This window comes from Centropristis striata, chromosome 18, assembly GCF_030273125.1.
Source record: "Centropristis striata isolate RG_2023a ecotype Rhode Island chromosome 18, C.striata_1.0, whole genome shotgun sequence".
Lineage (NCBI taxonomy): Eukaryota > Metazoa > Chordata > Actinopteri > Perciformes > Serranidae > Centropristis > Centropristis striata.
The window spans coordinates 31061809-31081668 of NC_081534.1; the positions used below are offsets into that span (position 1 = coordinate 31061809).

General features: G+C 35.8%; 2 protein-coding genes across 2 annotated transcripts in view; one reads left to right on the forward strand and one right to left on the reverse strand.

Moving 5' to 3' along the window:
• Window positions 1–1146: 1146 nt before the first annotated feature.
• Window positions 1147–4207, forward strand: adat2 (adenosine deaminase tRNA specific 2). The gene is made up of 6 exons (XM_059356340.1): window positions 1147–1360; window positions 2259–2363; window positions 2535–2685; window positions 3304–3410; window positions 3656–3728; window positions 4078–4207. The coding sequence occupies exons 1-6, from the start codon at window positions 1265–1267 to the stop codon at window positions 4104–4106; spliced, it is 561 nt and encodes a 186-aa protein (XP_059212323.1). The 5' UTR covers window positions 1147–1264; the 3' UTR covers window positions 4107–4207.
• A 10534-nt stretch (window positions 4208–14741) lies between these two features.
• Window positions 14742–19860, reverse strand: part of aig1 (androgen-induced 1 (H. sapiens)) — a 38300-nt gene continuing 33181 nt past the window's right edge. Inside the window, exons 5-6 of the mRNA XM_059356339.1 lie at window positions 18159–18325; window positions 14742–15306 (exon numbers count right to left, since the gene is read on the reverse strand). Coding sequence (XP_059212322.1) covers window positions 15287–15306; window positions 18159–18325 — 187 coding nt within the window. The 3' untranslated portion in view covers window positions 14742–15286. The remainder of the gene's footprint in view (window positions 15307–18158; window positions 18326–19860) is intronic.

Consider the following 19860-nt stretch of genomic DNA (forward strand, 5'->3'; position numbering starts at 1 on the left):
CCGAAGTATGTCCGTCAAGCTAGGTGGAGGAAACAGACACACTTCCGGTTGTTTATTTCAAAATAAAACACGAAAGAAGGGGAAAAGGTAGTTAAATATTTTACTTGAGTAAAAGTCATACTGAATAGATAGACTAGCAATAATAATATGGTGTAGAAAGACTCTGCTGCAAGTAAAAGCCTTACATTCAAGTCCTGCATGTACTTAAAGCATCAAAAGTAAAAGTATTAATTTTAGAGAAAGCTCCCATTTCAGAATAATGTGTATTATATTATTTAGTCATAATTATTCATGCTGGGGGCTAATTTTAATTTCTTTATACACTAATGGGGAGCTTAATACATAAGAATATATCATTATTTATTATTTTTTTATACACTGATGGGGAGCTTAATACATAAGAATATATCATTATTTATTCAGTGATGTATATTTTATTGAATTCATAATTGATATACAAGGTAACTAGTTACTTAAGTTATCAAATAAATATTAAAATGTTAAAGTATGAGCAGCATATCTTCACATTTGAGAAACTGGCATATTAAGGAAAAATTTGCATTAAAATGGTTAAAAAGAAAAATAACTTATCAATTTATTCAACTAATTGACTCTGACTCTGTATATTTTGGCTGCAAAACTCTTAATTTGTAAGGTAAAGAGTTTCTAAATTCCTAAAAATCATTGCATTGAAGTAGAACAATGTTTCCCTCTGAGATGTGGTGAAGTAGACGTATTAAGTAGCACGAAATGGAAACACAACATACGCTAGAAGAGTACTTTTCACCACTGATTATCTGTAGCCGATAACAATAGTGTATTATGTGTTTCAAATAAGAGTAAAAATAGATTTATTTTATAGTTAAAATGTGAATAGTGCAATTTGTGATACATCAAACCAATGGACCTGATCCAGAAATCAGCCTTGAGTCTGTCAAACCCTATAATAAAAAAAGATCGACATGGTACATTACGCTTTTATTTTATGGGCTAACCCACTAAGCTTCCGGTTTACAGCCATTTAACTGTCGTGAACTTGACGCTTCGCAGCGTCGCATGAAGCTGCAGCGTGAACGTGCTGCTCGACTAGTGATGTCTGATCCGGTCCGTCCAATATTATCTTCCCCCTGTCCGTCTGGCTGCATGGCGAGTAGAGTACAGCAGCCTGAATTTTAACCTAAAAAAGTGAAGAAATACGCCACAAACCTTCATCATAAGCGATCAGAATAACTTCTGTTGAGTGGAGGGAAGTGTGTCAGTTGTCATGGGAACAGAAGAGGACAGTAAATCTGATTCTGCGGAGAGTTTTTATCCGACTGATGAGGAAATAGAGAAATGGATGTCCAGGGCCTTTGACATGGTGAGTTATAGGTTATAATACCAGGAAATAAGTCAGTTAAATTGATATACAAGTTATAAATGCACATATAATGTATAATAGGAATGAGTTATTAGTTACAGCTATTTCTCAGTTTAAAAAAAATAATAATCCAGATATGTGTCACAAATACGGGCCTTCGGTTACTAGAGAAAAATTGGCAAATATTTAAAAAAAAAAGGGCCCAAGCTTGTCCAAGTCCTTTGTAGATTAAACTTTATCTGCTGTAAATTAATAAATAGAGAGAGGTGAGAAACAAACAAACAAACAAACAAAAAAGTAATTTAACAGATTTTACCTTGCTTTTTATTTGAAGTGTTAACGTGCAAAAAAATAATATAATGCAGCCCATGCAAAAAAAAGATTAAAAAAACAACAACAACACGAAACATCCAAGAAAATAAACATAAATAATAAATTAATTAAAAACAAATTTAGAGATGTATTTATTTTTGGTTCAAGCTTATTGTTATACACGTGATACAAACATTTTGTGGATAAAACCATTAATCAATTACTGTTTTTAAAAAAGTGGTTTAACATATTTTATTTTTACTTTTATTTTATTTAAGTGTTAAGGAGCAAACAAAACAAAAATAACAGAATGAAGCCTATGCAAAAACAACAACAAAAAACATGTAAATAAATGAAAGCAATAAATAAATAAATAAAAATGAATTGATAATAAAAATAATTGTTTGTTGCAGCCCAAATCTACATAAATATGTATCACTTACTGTACTCTCCATGAGTGTGTTTTTATCCAGGGTATTATTTTCTGTTTAATACTTTCTGAATGTCTGTTTACACGCTGCACCACTTGTAAATGTCTAATAAAGTAAAATAAAATAATAAGATTAAAATAAACGTGTCTCTGCAGGCCAGAGAGGCTCTGGAGAGCGGAGAGGTGCCGGTCGGATGTCTGATGGTTTACAACGATGAAGTGGTGGGGAAGGGACGCAACGAGGTCAACGAGACCAAAAATGTGAGAAAATGTTTCTGTTTGAACAAACTCCAGCTGGTTTCATGTTTTTATGGCTGAAAAAGTAACGTTTTTGTTGTTTTAGTTTAGTTGTCGTCATGTCCGTAAAAAAACAAGCATGTTTAACAAAACAAACCACAATAACTTAAAGTGCATATGTAAACTATCTCCTAGGCAACCCGTCATGCTGAGCTGGTGGCTCTGGACCAGCTGCGGTCCTGGGTTCTCTGCAGCCGTCTGGATGTGAGCAGCGTCTGCAGGAGGACGGTTCTCTACGTCACCGTGGAGCCGTGCATCATGTGTGCTGCAGCGCTGCGCCTGCTCAGTATCCTCCACGACCTCTGAGTGTGTGTGTGTGTGTGTGTGTGTGTGTGTGTGTGTGTGTGTGTAGGGTTGTCACCATACTAACATTTTCAACTCGATACCGATACTCAGGAAAGTATTCGATACTCGATACCATTTTCGATACCACAAGGATAAAAACAAAGACCCCAAACAGAAATCTGTTAATATTTAACAGAAATATTTTTATTAACAAGAAAAATGCAACATGTAAAAATGTACAGAACCACAGGTTAAATATTTATAATAAAAAAACAGTTGTGCAAAAAGAAACTGCAACTATGATAACAAGCTTCAGGTCTGAGGTAGTGCAAAAAATAAATAAATACAATAAACAATAACTATCAGAACAATATGTTGAGGTTGTATGCTGTGCACAATATTAGACAAGCTTGATAAAAAAACAAAACAATAACTTAACTTAAGTGTTCATTCCTTGGCTAGGTATCGATATTTTTGAAAATGAGTATCGTATCTGGATACAACGTTTTAGTATCGATACTTTTTTGAGTATCGATACTTTTGACAACCCTTTGTGTGTGTGTGTGTGTGTGTGTGTGTGTGTGTGTGTGTGTGTGTGTGTTCCTTGACCAGCGGTCAGATATCCCCGTGGTGGTGTACGGCTGCAGTAATGAACGGTTCGGAGGCTGTGGTTCAGTTCTGGATGTTGCTTCTGCAGAATTACCTCAGACTGGGAACACGTTCAAGGTCTGAGCTGGTCCCCGAGGCCTTTTCATGTTCATATAACTGCATTTTTTTGTTTGTGTGTGTTTTCCTTAGATAACACACACACAACACACCACTCTGTGCTTGTGTGTTTTGAATTTTGGATGTTAAAGCAGCAAAATAATGCCAAATGGTTTTTTTTCTGAGTGTCCACATACTTTTGGGATCTGAGATCATATATGTGTGTGTGTGTGTGTGTGTGTGTGTGTGTGTGTGTGTGTGTGCAGTGTGTTTCAGGTCACAGAGCAGAAGAAGCTGTGGAGATGCTGAAGACTTTCTACAAACAGGAGAATCCAAACGGTGATCAGAAACTTTTCTCCATTTTCCATGGTTTTCTTCATAATGATTTTGGTTTTTATCAATAAAACCATGTTTAATGTCTAGATATCAGCTCTTAAATTAAACTCTTATCAGTTATTTTTGTTGTTATCATTATATTTGTCCAAACAAATGTACCTTTAGTTACACCAGGCTTTAAAATGAACAAGAAACTGAATAAAACAATGGTCTAATACTTTTTTTCATGACTGTATGTAGCTCACATCAAAGCATTCATATTGATTCCTTTCTCTTTACCATTATTTTCTATTTTCATTACATTTACTAACTGTTCTCTCTCTAACTGTGTTCTACTTTCTGTCTGTTTCAGCCCCAAAACCCAAAACAAGGAAGGACTGACGAGTTTCTGCACAAATCAGCTGAAGATTTTTTTTATATTGCTTGTATTTACCTCTTTTTTAATGTCTTAATTTATAAAATAAACATCATTTTACATAATCTTTTGTGTGTTGCATGCATACTTTGCAGAGCATTAGTTGCTTTTGCAGCAGTGAGCCAGCAGGAGGCGCCAGCTCACTGCTCATGGAGGGAAAATGTTAAAATATTCTGTTATTAATCCCATAACAGAGACGTTTTCAGTGTTACAGCAGCAAAGTGGGTAACAAAAATAGAAAGAAGCACCAATTATATGACAATAAATATAAAAAATGGACATAAACCAGAAGAAATATAAAAAGTATTAATGTAAAAATTAGGAACATGATATAAAATATGGACCAATGCACAGAGAAATACTGCACATTTAAGTTTAAAATTAAAAATGAAGCAGAATTAAATATTGCTCAGTGTGAAATTACATTATAAATTATAGTCCAACGCCCAAACAGGAGAAATTAAACTTGTTTTTTTTTGTGATAAACTCCAAAATATGAACAATTTAGACAGAAAATATGAAAAAAATAGGAGTATATACAATTTAGACAGCCCATTGCACAAAAAGAGAGAAATATTGCAGATTAATGTTAAAATTAAAAAAAAATCACCTGAATGTGATATTGCACAGTGTGAAATTACTTTGAATAAAACATGTTTTTTGACAAAAAAAAAACCTCTTATTTCATGAGCTGCAACTCTGTTTATGTGTTATATCAACCCATAGAAAAGAATGTGACATTGTTATTGTGTAACTGTAAGGAAAAATGTTAAAATAGAATAAAATATTCTGCTATTAGTTCAACAGCAGGGACAATTTCAGCGTTACAGCAGCAAAGTGAATAACAAAAATAGGAAGAATCGTTAATAAAATAACAATAAATGTAAAAAACTGGACATAAATATATACATTTTTACAATCCAAGAATATAAATTGCTTTGGGTCTAAACCAGGGGTCTCAAACTCAAATTACCTGGGGGCCGCTGGAGGCAGTATCAAAATGACCCAAAAAAAAGACACAAAATTACAGAAAAAAAAACTAAATTACTTAAAAAAGACACAAAATTACTAAAAAAAAAAGACACAAAATGACAGAAAAACACTAAATTACTTTTAAAAGACAGAAAATGACAGAGAAAAGGCACAAAAACTACAAAAAAAGACACAAAATTACAAAAAAAAAGACACAAAATGACTGAAAAAACACTTAAAAAAGAAACAAAATGACCAAGAAAAGACACACAATTATTAAAAAAGACACTACCAAAAATGTCACCAAATTACCAAAAAAAGTAATTAAAGGGACCTTCCACACACAACATGGTAAAGTGTCATTCAAATAAAACTCACATTAAACTTTCATATCAAGGTGGGGGCCACAAAATATCGTCACGAGGGCCACAATTGGCCCGCGGGCCGCGAGTTTGAGACCCATGCTCTAAACCTATGTTAACAAAAAATTAAAACGTAAACAAATAACCGTTTGGTTTTGTATAAATGTTTTTGTGGCAGCCACAGGGAGCCAGTGCAGATGGCCTGAAGAGCCTCATGTTGAACCCCTGATATAGACAGACAACTGCAGAAAAAGAGAGAAATATTGCAGATTAAGGTTGAAAGTGAAAATGCAACTGAATTAAGTGTGAAATTACTTTAAATAAAACTTGTTTTGAGAGCAAAACAACTCCAAAACATGAGCTTCTCATGAGCTGCAGCTCTGTACAATTGTTGTATCCACTCATAGAAAACTATGTGACACTGTTAATAAAGTCAAAATCATGCAGAATTATTGATCATAATAATAGTTTTTATCTGCCTACTTAGCAACAATAAAAAGTTTGTTGTTGCAGTTTCTGTAACTTGTTCCATGTATTTCTGCTGTTAATAAGTGTTCAGTTCTGCTTGTTCTTAAAGTGCGAAAGTCAAACTCACCACTTCCTGTCAAACTTCTGAGAACGAGCACACAGCGTGAGAAACAGCTGAGTGTGTGTGTGTGTGTGTGTTTTTGTACTTCCTACATAGCGAGGACCGGTACACGTACTTAACCAACAGAGTGAGGACATTTTTTGCAAAGTGGTCTTCACTTCTTTAAAGGCTTTTTTGAGAGTTCAGACTTTGTTTTAGGGTTAAAATTAGGTTTGTAAGGGCTGAGGAAATTCTTTATTCCAATGAGGGTCCCCACAATGATAGAAGAACAAGGATGTGTGTGTGTGTGTGTGTGTGTGTGTGTGTGTGTGTGTGTGTGTTCTTGTACTTCCTACATAGTGAGGACCGCAACACGTTTGTAACCAACAGAGTGAGGACTTTTTCTGAAGTGAGGACATTTCGGCACAGGGTCCTCACAAAGATAGAAGAACAAGAATGTGTGTGTGTGTTCTTGTACTTCCTACATAGTGAGGACCGCAACACGTTTGTAACCAACAGAGTGAGGACATTTTCTGAAGTGAGGACATCTCGGCACAGGGTCCTCACAAAGATAGAAGAACAAGAATGTGTGTGTGTGTGTGTGTGTGTGTGTGTGTTCTTGTACTTCCTACATAGTGAGGACCGCAACACGTTTGTAACCAACACAGTGAGGACATTTTGTGAAGTGAGGACATTTCGGCACATGGTCCTCACAAAGATAGAAGAACAAGGATGTGTGTGTGTGTGTGTGTGTGTGTGTGTGTGTGTTCTTGTACTTCCTACATAGTGAGGACCGCAACACGTTTGTAACCAACAGAGTTAGGACATTTTGTGAAGTGAGGACATTTCGGCACGTGGTCCTCACAACGATAGAAGAACAAGGATGTGTGTGTGTGTGAGTGTGTGTGTGTGTGTGTGTGTTCTCAACAGGAGTGACCTTAAGAACTAGTCATATAAAACACACACAGCGACAGTCGTTTCACTTCCTCTCAGACACACACACGCATATACTGTGGTGAGTCAGGGTGGTGTGTGTGTGTGTGTGTGTGTGTGTGTGTGTGTTCAGTGTCTGCAGTTGGGAGGAGTTGAAAAAGTGTGTGTGTTCAGTTTATGTGTGTAAACTCTTGCAGGAGTGTGTGAGCGCTGAGTGTCGGAGAAAGTGTGCTGAGAGAGTGTGTGGGAGGCTACATCTGTCATCTGTGTGTGTGTGTGTCTGTGTGTGTGTGTGTGTGAGTGTGTGTGTGTGTGTGTGTGTGTGAGTGTGTGTGAGTGTGCGTGTGTGTGTGTGTGTGTGTGTGTGTGTGTGTGTTTCAGGTGTCCTGCTGTTTTGTGACGAGGCGACAGAAAGAATTTAAACTCTTTCTCACTTTGTCTCTCTGTCTCTCTGAGTCTCTTTTTAGATTCATAGGTTCAACTTTCTCCACTTCCTTCCTGTTTCCTTCCTTCCTTCTTTCAGTGGCCAACAACTTCCTTCCTTCCTTCCTTCCGTCCTCCCCTGCTTCCTTCCGTCCTTCTTGTTTCCTTCCTTCCTTCCTTCCCTTCTTTGTTGATTTCTCTCCTTTCCTTCCTCCTTATAGTTTATTTTTTCTTGCAGTCCTCCCTTCCCTTTGTGCTTCCTTTTCTGTTTATTTCCTTCCTTCCTTCCTTCCTTTCTGTTTCTTTCCTTCCTTCCTGCTTACTTCCTTCCTTCCTCCCCTGCTTCCTTCTGTCCTTCATATCTTCCTTCCCTTCCTTCCTGTTTATTTCCTTTCTTCCTACCTTCCTGCCTGCTTCCTCCCTCCCTCCCTCCCTTCCTTATTGTTTCCTTCCTTCCTGTTTCTTTCTTTCCTTCCTCCCTTTTCTGTTTCCTTCCTTCCTACCTTCATTTCTTCCTTCCTTTCTGTTTACTTCTTTCCTTCCTTCTTTCCTTGCAGCTTCCTTCCTTCTTGTTTCCTTCCTTCCTTCTTTCCTTCCTGCTTCCCTCCCTTCTGTTTCCTTCCTTCCTTTCTGTTTACTTCTTTCCTTGCAGCTTCCTTCCTTCTTGTTTCCTTCCTTCCTTCCTGTTTCTTTCTTTCCTTCCTTCCTTCCTGTTACCTTCCTTCCTTACAGCTTCCTACCTAACTTTTTCTTCTTTCCTTCCTTTCCTGTTTCCTTCCCTACTGTTTATTTCCTCCTTTCCTCCCTTCCTACCCATCTTTGTTGATTTCTCCTTATTCTTTATTTTCTCTCACAACTTCCCTCCCTCCTCCCTTACTTCTTTACTTCGCTTCTTTGTTAATTTTTCCTTCCTTCCCTCCTTCCTGTTTCCTTCCTTCCTTCCTTCCTGTTTCCTTCCTTCCTTCCTTCCTTCCTTCCTTCTTCTATAATGTTCCAACACATACATAAGTTCCTTGCTTGAACACTTTAACACTTCCTCTTTTATCTTCCTCTGACAGTCGTGTGAAAACACACATTTATTATTTCACTGCACCAAAGAAACTCTGAACCTAAAGTCTTGTGTGTGTTTCCAGCACATATGAACATATTCTCCTCCTGACTCTCTGCGGCTGGTAAACACTCTCACAGATACACCACAGAATAAAAAAAAAAGTGCTTTTATTTTGACGGGAACACGTGCCGAGTCCGGCTCCGCTCGGCTCGTTAGCATGTTAATATATGATAATTAATGCAGAGCAGAATATTCTGCAGAGTGTTTTAATGTGTCACCTCAGAGTGGAGGAGCTGACGTGTTAATGAAGAGACGACACACACACACACACACACACACACACACACACACACACACTGAGCTGTTAATGAACAGTGTTGTGTCAGACTCTCGGCTCCAAACTGACAGAACGAGGAGTCACACACACATTTACACACATTAACAGGCAGCAGAGAGGAGCAGTGGTGTAATATGAGATGTCATATTGTGTAAAAGGTGGAAGAACAACACTGCCACAGTAAAATAAAGCTTATTATTTTATTATTTCGCCACCACAGAGAAGAGAAGAGGAGAGGAGGAGAGGAGGAGCGCTTGTTTCTGCAGAAGGAGGAAGCAGACGGGGAGTTTTGGTTTGTGTTGACAGGAAGTGTGTGTTTGTGGGTTCAGCCTTTAAAGCTACAGTGTGTAAGAGTTTCAACATGCTTATAATGAAGAAACAGAGTGTGAAGAAGGGACAATTTTGGTGTTTTGTGACAGACGTCTATGTACAGAGATAATATCTATATTATTATATAGATATATCTATATATCTATTAAAACAAGCAGCCTAACATAAAAATGGCTGAAGCTATTATTGGCCTCCATCACCTCCCCCACCCACCACTTCCAGAGAGAAACCACATTCAGCAGAAGAGAAGAAGTGGTATTAAAAAGGAAGTAGAACAAGAGTAAACACGGTGCAGCTCTCCACTCAACACTGTAAAAAAAATACTGTTTAATTTACGGAAAAATACCAGCAGCTCTGGTTGCCAGAACTTCACCGTAAAAATTACAGTGAGTAGATTTTCTATTCTAAATTTAAATGTAAATATCAGCAAAAACTGTCTCATTTTAAATCTCTTCTTAAAACCCACCTCTTCTCGTTGGCTTTTAACACCACGTAGAGTGTTGATTTTATGTTGATTTTATGTTGATTTTATGATTTTATGATTTTTTGTTTTTATTGTATTCATGCATATTTTATTTTGTGCGGGCAGTACATTTTACATTTTATTTTATTTATTTTTATCCCATTTTTAATTTATTGCATCTTACTAATCTATTGTTTACTACATCTCTTTGTATTGTGTTATGAATTTATTGTTTGTGCAGCACTTTGGAAACCTTGTGTTTGCTAAAATTGTGCTATATAAATAAAGGGGATTGGATTGGATTGGATAATTTAGACTGAATATTCCCGTTATTTTTAGGGTAATTGTGTCATTCATTCACACATCATGGTATTTCTCCATACATTTTGCATGAAAATGTTATATTTTTACAGCAAAACTGCATGTTTCTTCCAGTTTATGACAGAAAAAAGTAAAAGTTTTGTGCTATTCTTTGATTTACGGTAATTAAAAGTGTCTAATACGGTGATGTACAATTTTTTATTTTACGCCCTATTTCTGATGTATTTGACAGAGCTTTACTGTTATTTCTACAAACATTTTTTACAGTGTATAGGCATGAATTTATTACTGAACGGGCCCAGCAGACACACGCTCAGGGGCCCAAAGTGTCCGGGGCCTTCAGCAAAATGACAAACAACAACTACAAAGAGACACAAAACCAACAAAAAAAGACATAGTAATAAAAAAAGCCAAAAGAATACCAAAACAGACACAAAATGCCAAAAAAGAAACTGAAAAAAGACAAAAATGGCCAACAAAACCCTCCAAAAACAAACAAAAGAGACAAAGAAGTTGGTGCAAAGAAAAAAAAAACTCCAAATGAAAACAAACAAATATGAAATTAAACTACAAAACTACAAGGAGACACAAAATGGTCAAAATAGGGACACAAAACCATCAAAAAAGACATAAAAAAAAGTCCTAAATGAGACAAAAATACCAAAAGAGCAGTGGTGGAAGAAGTATTTAAATCTTTTACTTCAGTAAAAGTACTAATACCACACTGTGAAGTTACTAAACTACAAGTAAAAGTCCTGCATTCAAAATGTACTGACTTAAAAGTACAAAAGTATCAGCATCAAAATGTACTTAAAGTGTCAAAAGTAAAAGTACTTTATGTTAAATCTCGACCTGTAAAGTAACTGAAGCTGTCAGCTGAATGTAGTGGAGTAAAAAGTACGATATTTGCCTCAAAATGTAGTGGAGTAGAAGTATAAAGTTACATAAAATGGAAATACTCAAGTAAAGTACAGGTACCTCAAAATTGTACTAAAGTACATAATATGAGTAAATGTACTTGGTTACACTCACCACTGCAAAAGAGACACAAAAATGACCAAAAAAAAAAAAAGAAACTGACTAAAAACAGACACAAAAAATCTAAAAAAGACACTAAGAGATGAAAAATTGGTGCAAACAAACACGAAATGACCACAAACAGACGCAAACAACTACAAAGAGACACAAAATGACCAAAAAATACACAAAATGTGCCACAAAACAATCAAAGAGACCAAAACGGCCATATAGGGACACAATCAACAATCAAAAGTAATAAAAAAAAGACTTAAATAGGACTAAAAAAATACCAAAACAAACACAAAATGCCAAAACAAAAGAAACTGAAAAAAGACAGACCCTCCAAAAACAAACAAAAGAGACAAAGAAGTTGGTGCAAAGAAAAAAAAACTCCAAATGAAAACAAACTAACATGAAATTACTACAAAGCTACAAAGAGACACAAAATTACCAAAATAAATACACAAAATGTGCCAAAATGACAAACAAAGAGCCCAAAATGGCCAAATAGGGACACAAAACCACAAAAAAACCATTAAAAAAAGACTTGTTGCACCTTTAACCTTAAAATCTAAAGAAAAGAAACCAACTAAAGTGTTTTTTGTGTTGCTCCACCTTTCTGCAACACCCTTTTCTTAGTTTTCAGTATTTTCTGTCGTCTTTTTATTGTATTTTTCACTTCAAACCTCTGAACCTTCACACCTGGACATCACAGCTTTATCTCCATTTATCTCCATTTACCTCCATCCTTTCCTTCTCTATCTGCTGACTGGGCATTATACGTATACACACAGCAGAAAGAGAGAGAGAGAGAGAGAGAGAGAGCTGGATGTGTGCGTGCTGTTCATTTCATGAGCTTAATTGTGTTTGAAGTTTGTGTTTCCATGGAGACAGGGAGCTGGAGGAGCAGTTAGGAGGGTTGGCCAAATTTTAAAAGACATTTCTCTCCGTGTTCAGTGTGTGAAATCCATCCAGTAACCAACGTGAAGCCAAACATGAACTCATCAGACTCACACACACACACACACACACACACACACACACACACACACAGTCATAAAATTAAAAATAAAAACACAGAAATCTACCAAATGTCGATAAAGTTTTTGAAACCAAATCACAGCATGGATTTTTCTTTGGTGTTCCTCAGGGTTTTGGTGTATTAAAGTAATATTCTGGAGGGATTTTCGACCATTTTTATCCATTCTGGACAGTCTATGATTCTGGACATCAACTTGGCCCTCATATCTTTCATAGCCTTATACACCTTCAGAATTTTAATTGATTGATAAAACTACATAATAAAGTGATTAAAAAACCCTCTTTGATCGGCTGGAAAAGTTGTCACAAAGTTGCAAACAGCTGTTTTTCTAAAGTTTTAGAGGTATGTGGTTCTCACTGGACAGTCTTGATTTGATCGAATCTGATAGATTATTGCAGATTTAACTGTTTTTTTAATAATATTTTCTCTGTTTGCCTTCACTGCTGGTCTTTATTTCCTCTGTGATAAAAGTCTGACTGACTTTATGCAACTAAAACTGCTTGAAATTGAAACTGAAACTGCACCAAACAAACCCAGAAACACTTTTGTTTTTGTTCTTATTTTCCACAAGTTGAGACTAAACTTTCAAGACTTTTTTATGCACACAAAATATTTCTTTCTCTCAAAGGTCCTGCACAAATGTATTGACATCCATGTCACTTCACTTCTGCACAGAGACTCTCTCCACCTGACAGGTGTGGCTCATCAAGCTGCAGATTCAACGGATTCATACAAGATTGTGCACAAAATAAATTTGAGAGAAAAGATACTTTTGTGTGCATAAAAATACAGATATTTCTCTTTTTAGTTGTTTTTCCAAATTAGGTTTGTGTGCAAAGGAAAAAAATGTTTTGTATCTACTTAAAGGAATCTTAATCAAACTGGTGTTTGTTGAATATTTTTGCTTTTATTTGAACGTATTTTAGCATATTTTAGTTTTCAGTGTTCATATTCCGAAGCTGAAGTCACTTATCCAACCGTCCTAATTCCAACATGATTCATGTCAGAAAATACACATTTATTATTTAATTTCAGCATTTGAACAAACAACCCATGCTCTTATTTCCACTTCTCATGAATTGTATAAGAATACTCAAATTAATAACTTACTCTTAAAACTTTGGATTACTTTTTGAAAACCCTCATTTGCTCCTCATGCAAAAGGCCTGTCCTCTAATTCATTTTAGTCATTTTAAAGCAAAAATTAAGTTTTTACACATGCATAATGAACATAAACTGATTGGGGAACATCAGATACAAACAAAGTAAAAAAAGATGTTGCACACTCTGGCTCCATGTGTATTTTTATTTTATTTGATAATGTTTCAACCAATCGACCTTCAAAACTCAAATTAATAACTGACTCTTAATACTTTGGATTACTTTGGGAGAACCCTCATTCGCTTTTAATTAATTTTTTTCAGTTGAACACTAAAGGACAGGTCTTTTGCATGTGATTTCAAAGCAAAAATTAAGTTTTTACACATGCATAATAAACATTCAGCGATTGGGGAACATCAGATACATAAAAAAAGTCGAAAAAAGATGTTGCACACTCTGGCTCCATGTGCATTTTTATTTTATTTGATAATATTTCAGCCAAAATGCACATGAAGCAAGAGTGTGCAACACATTTTTTAACTTTCAAGTCTGCTTCCACTGATCGGCTCCAACTCTTGTACTTTTTCTACTTTCTAAGTCAGATAAAAGTCCCTCAAAATGATTTCCTCCTCTGGTGTTTTACTTGTTTTGTGTCTTCCTGACAGCATCGCGTGCGTTCGAACTTGTTTCATCAAAATAAACGAGGCAGCAGAGACGTCTCGGTACATCTGTCACACTCATGAAGTTTATATTCCACTCTTCAGACTCTCTGCAGCTTTAAAAAAAGTCATAATTTCACTTTAGGATCCAAATTTGATCCATTCTGGACATTTAAGAAATGGCAAAATTTTGCACTAAATGTGTTGAAGACATGGTATCAACCCAAGCATTGCTGCAACAACTTGGCCCTCATATCCTTCATACCCTTATACACCTTCATAAATTTTAATTGATTGATTATATAATAAATAAACTGATTAAAAACTGTCTTTGATTGGCTGGAAAAGTCGTCACAAAGCTAAAAACAGCTGTTTTTCTGACTTTCTGGACATGTGGTACTCACAGGACAGTTTTGATCTTATAGAATATGATGGATTACTGCAGATAAACTACATAAAAGTGTTTATAAATGACATTTTCTCTGTTTGCCTTCACTGCTGGTCTTTTGTCTCCTCTGTGATAAAAGTTTGAGTGACTTTATGCAACTAAAACTGCTTGTAAATGGTGCAGCAAACTACACCAAACAAAACTATAAACCAGGGGTCTAAAACTCAAATTACCTGGGGGCCGCTGGAGGCAGGATCAAAATGACAAAAAAAAGACACAAAATTACTAAAAAAAAAAAAAAAAAAATACACAAAATGACTGAAAAAACACAAAATGACCAAAAAGACACCAAATTACTAAAAAAAAAAGACACAAAATGACCAAAAAAAGACACAAAATTACTTTAAAAAGACATAAAATGACAAAAAATAAACAAAATTATTTAAAGACACAAAATGACCCAAAAAAGACACAAGATGACAAAAATTTTTACAAAATTATAAAAAAAAGACACAAAATGACAGAAAACAACTAAATTACTTAAAAAAGACACAAAATTATTAAAAAAAGACACAAAATTATTAAAAAAAAGACACAAAAAGTAATTAAAGGGATCCAAACTGGACTGAAACATTTTCCACTCAAGTTTTATTGACATTTCTTCCATACATGTAGTGACTCATAATATGAATAATAATGAAGTTCAACACATTATTAATGCTCAGTAGTTTTGTTCCTATTAGCTGATGATTCATTCACTTTGATAAGTAGTTCAGACCAGAAAAAGCTGATTACAAACACTGTTAATGTGTATGTTAGTGTGTGTTAATGTGTGTGTGTGCGTGTGTGTGTGTGTGTGTGTGTGTGTGTGTGTGTGTGTGTGTGTGTGTGTGTGTATGATTAGTTCAAGTTTAGTGTCCACGGTCCTTCACATAACAAAAACAGATGATTTCTTTAGTTATTGCCACTGAAAAACAACCAAAATGAAAACCAAACAGATGATTCCCGCCACCTTTTCCTCTATATTTACATGAAACTGATGGTTTTTTTATATGTTTTGTTGTCAGGTACAGTTCAAAAGGTGAATGGTCTCGTCCACGTCCACAGGTCGACTGTTTGCGGTTGTTGTTGTCCTGGCGGGCGGCGAGACTCAACGCCCGACGCTTCAACAGAAGATCACTCACCTTTGACCTTTTCTGAAACAAACAGACAAACAGGAAGAGGAGCGTTAACTCTGAGAAGTCAGCAGAGTGTACAGCTGTGTGTGTGTGTGTGTGTGTGTGTGTGTGTGTGTGTGTGTGTGTGTGTGTTCCAAGGTTATTATAGATAACCTACTCAGTGAATTAAACTAATTGAAATTATAGTGAAAATGTCCTTCGTTTTTGTCTTTGTCAACTTTTTTCATACAAAAGCCTTTTAAGGTTGATATGAAATTTATTTTATCTGTCTGGTTTTATGAGTTAATAACCTTATTGGGGCTGAGATGGATCAGGCAAAGGGAATAAAGTCAAATTTTATTGTGAACTTTTTGAATCTTGCACCCAACAAATACCCCATTACACAAAAAAATGAAACTAGTAAAAACTAAAATAAAACTAAGGGTTTAAAATAAAATAAAAAATAAAATAAAACTAAGCAATTAAAAACAATATAAAAACTAATAAAAACTAAACTAAAACTAAGCATTTAAAAAAATAAAAACTAAACTAAAACTAAGGATTTAAAAAAATAAAAACTAAACTAAAACTAAGCATTTAAAAAAAATAAAAATAAACTTAAACTAAGGATTTAAAAAAAATTAAAAATAAACTAAAACTAAGGATTTAAAAAAAATTAAAACTAAACTAAAACTAAGGATTTTAAAAACTAAAAAACAAAACTAAGGATTTTAAAAAATCGGGCTTGTAACTGGAGAGTTGCCGGTTCGAATCCCAGTACTGACATGTCTAGGACTGAAGTGCCTTTGAGCAAGGCACCTAACTCCCCTGCACAGCTCCCCGGGCGCAGTAATGTGCTGCCCACTTCTCCTTGCATGGTGTGTTCACTTGTGTGTAAAAAAGGATGGGTTAATTGTAGAGGTTGAATTTCCCCATTGTGGGATTAAAAAGTAATCTTCAATTCAATTAGCGGTCAGGATAAGTGTTCGGTGCAGGTATTTAGTTATGATTGTTTAGGTTTGGTTAAGGGGGCATTATGTGACTGACTGTCCTCATAAAGACAGTTAAAGAACGTGTGTGTGTGTGTGTGTGTGTAGGAGGTATTTTAAGTGAGTAAACTGGAGACTCCAGGCTGCAGACTTCTTGTCTAGAAAGTCACACACAGATTTCTCTCTGGTGGGCGGAGCGCTACCTGCCGACCTGCCCAGCAGATGGACGGGGGAGAGTGTGTGTGTGTGTGTGTGTGTGTGTGTGTGTGTGTGTGTGTGTGTGTGTGTGTGTGTGTGTGTGTGTGTGTGTCTGTGTGTGTGTGTGTGTGTGAGAAAGAGGGAGGCGGCTGGTCAGCAGATGCTTCGTCTGTTTCTGCTTCTCATCATCCTCAGAATGACCGACAGCTTTGAGAATTTGTGTCTTTTAGATGATTTTGAGCATAAATCTGAAATTCATCTGTTTAAAATCTTCCCCCACATTTTTTTTTCTTTTTAGTGAATTGGAGCTCTTAAGTATGAAGCCACATATAAATAAAATTTTAATAATTTATTCTCTAAATCTGTTTCCTTTTGCACTTTGTTGCATTTGCTGATTCCGAGATACAAACTTTCATCCTCAGCAGAGTGAAAACTTTTCTGCGTTGTTTTTCAAGTTTTTGTTTAATAATTTCCACTCAGGCCTTTTGAATTGTGCATAAAATTGATTATCTATATCAGGGGTCTCAAACTCAAATTACCTGGGGGCCGCTGGAGGCAGTATCAAAATGACCAAAAAAAATATAAATTACTTAAAAAAGAAAACAAAATGACAAAAAAGACACAGAATTACCAAAAAAGACACAAAATTATTTAAAAAAAGATATAAAATTATTGAAAAAGACACAAAAGGACAGAAAAAACTAAATTACTTAAAAAAAGACACACAATTATTAAAAAAAACACACAAAATTACCAAAAAAGACACAGAATTGCTAAAAAAGACACAAAATGACAGAAAAAACTAAATTACTTAAAAAAGAAATAAAATGACCCAAAAAAAGACACAAAAATATTAAAAAAGACACAACCTTACCAACAAAAGACACAGAATTACCAAAAAAGACAAATAATTATTTAAAAAAGACACAAAATTAACAAAAAAAGACACAAACTTACAGAAAAAAACTTGTGTTGTGTTGTGTGTGTGTGTTGTGTACCTGTGTACCTGTGTGTGTGTGTGTGTGTGTGTGTTGTGTACCTGTGTGTGTGTGTTGTGTACCCGTGTGTGTGTGTTGTGTACCTGTGTGTGTTATTGTGTACCTGTGTGTGTGTGTGTGTAGTGTACCTGTGTGTGTGTGTAGTGTACCTGTGTGTGTGTAGTGTACCTGTGTGTGTGTTATTGTGTACCTGTGTGTGTGTGTTGTGTACCTGTGTGTGTGTGTGTTGTGTACCTGTGTGTGTGTGTGTGTGTGTGTGTTATTGTGTACCTGTGTGTGTGTGTGTGTTGTGTACCTGTGTGTGTGTATGTGTGTTGTGTACCTGTGTGTGTGTGTGTGTGTGTTATTGTGTACCTGTGTGTGTGTGTGTGTGTGTGTGTGTGTTATTGTGTACCTGTGTGTGTGTGTGTAGTGTACCTGTGTGTGTGTGTAGTGTGTGTGTGTTATTGTGTACCTGTGTGTGTGTGTGTGTTGTGTACCTGTGTGTGTGTATGTGTGTTGTGTACCTGTGTGTGTGTGTGTGTGTGTGTGTGTGTTATTGTGTACCTGTGTGTGTGTGTGTGTTGTGTACCTGTGTGTGTGTATGTGTGTTGTGTACCCGTGTGTGTGTGTGTTGTGTACCTGTGTGTGTGTGTGTGTGTGTGTGTGTGTGTTATTGTGTACCTGTGTGTGTGTTATTGTGTACCTGTGTGTGTGTGTAGTGTACCTGTGTGTGTCTGGTCCCAGATGTAGCTGTTGAGGATTTCTCCGAGCGTGTAGAAGACACAGATGACCACCGTCATGGCGCTGAAGAAGAGGACCCGGGCCAGCGGCGTGATGCGCTCCAGCACCGGGTAAACCCACACACCTGTCACCTGGTGCACCCAGCACGTCCTGCACACACACACACACACACACGTTAATATTCATTAATGTTAGGGTTTTATTTCAGACAGCAGTAAAGATTGGACCATTTTAACTCAGGCTTATACTCATTCAAATACCCGATAAGTCTTGTTTGAACCAGATTTCACCTAAATTAAGCCAAAACTAGCCTCAAAATACTTTAAACCCAAACCACATTTAACTAAACTTAACTAGAAAATAAGTCCAGTAGGGCTGTCACTCCATTAAAATATTTAATCACGATTACTGGAGTGATTGTCCGAAGTTTATTGCAAATGAATCAAACATTTTATCTACACTGTAAAAAAATTCCGTTGCTTTTACAGAAAAATAAAATGTCTGCTGTGGTAACCAGAATAATTCTGCAAAAAATACAGTACAAATGCAAACAACTTTACAGAACAACTTGTAAATTTTACTGGTATTCAGTGTACAATAAATAATAACTGAATGTTCATTTACTGGTATTCAATGCACAATAAGCAAAATCTGCATGTACATTTTTATAAATAATTAGTATAAAAGCAGCATCGTGCTGTTAAATTAGCAGTAAAGGACGCTGTAATCTACAACTTTAATTTTTTTTTAAATTTTTTAATTAGTACAGTTTTAGGATGTAAAATGTACAAGTTGTTCTGTAAAGATGTTGACATATATACTGTATTTTTTACGGAAATATTCTGGTAACCACAGCTGCCAGTTTTTTTCTGTAAAAACAACGGGACATTTTTACAGTGTAGTCTAAATGTACCATAAAGGATGAATTTTCTATTATTTCTGACTCTTATCAACATGGGACTAAACCATAGAGGGTGTAAATAAAGATGGACGGTCTGACAGATCCACAGACGTGAAGCCAGAACGGTTTGATCGCCCCCTGGTGGCCGGATGGAGAATAGGTCAAAAACCCTTTATGTTAGTGGAAACATGTCAAATAAATGTAATTTAGTTAAGTTTAATAAGCTTCCCAAAGATGGTTTCTGTCATTTTAGGTCGTTTTTATCACGCTGATGTTTGTTCAAGTGTTAATTCTTTCTGATGATTTCTGATAAGTTTGTTTTTATCAGTTTTTTGACTGCACAGACTGGAGATGCAGTTTTTGACTGTTTTTTATTAAAGGAGTCTGGTGGCTTTGGAGGAAAAAATATGTATTGTTTCCTCCAAAGTGGCAGGGTCTGCAGCAAAACATATTTACATTATTTATTTATTTAACAGCAAAAAATGCTATATTAAGACTATTTTCAGCCCTTTAATTTGCTGTCAAACAGCCCTTTTCGTCTGGGAACTGAAGCTGTTCTCTAAGCCACCAGACTCCATTGACAAAAACAGCATTTTTACCTCACAGAGCACTAGAGTGGCTGCTTTAACGTAACTAATTTGGCGTCCACAGTGATATATTCTGTGCTGTGATTTACAAACTAACTGTAGTAACCTACGCCACTGCTTTTTGCCTTTAAATTTAGATAAAATATTCCATTTTTTACTTTTTATTCCCTTTTTAAATCTAACTCTCTTTTTAGATT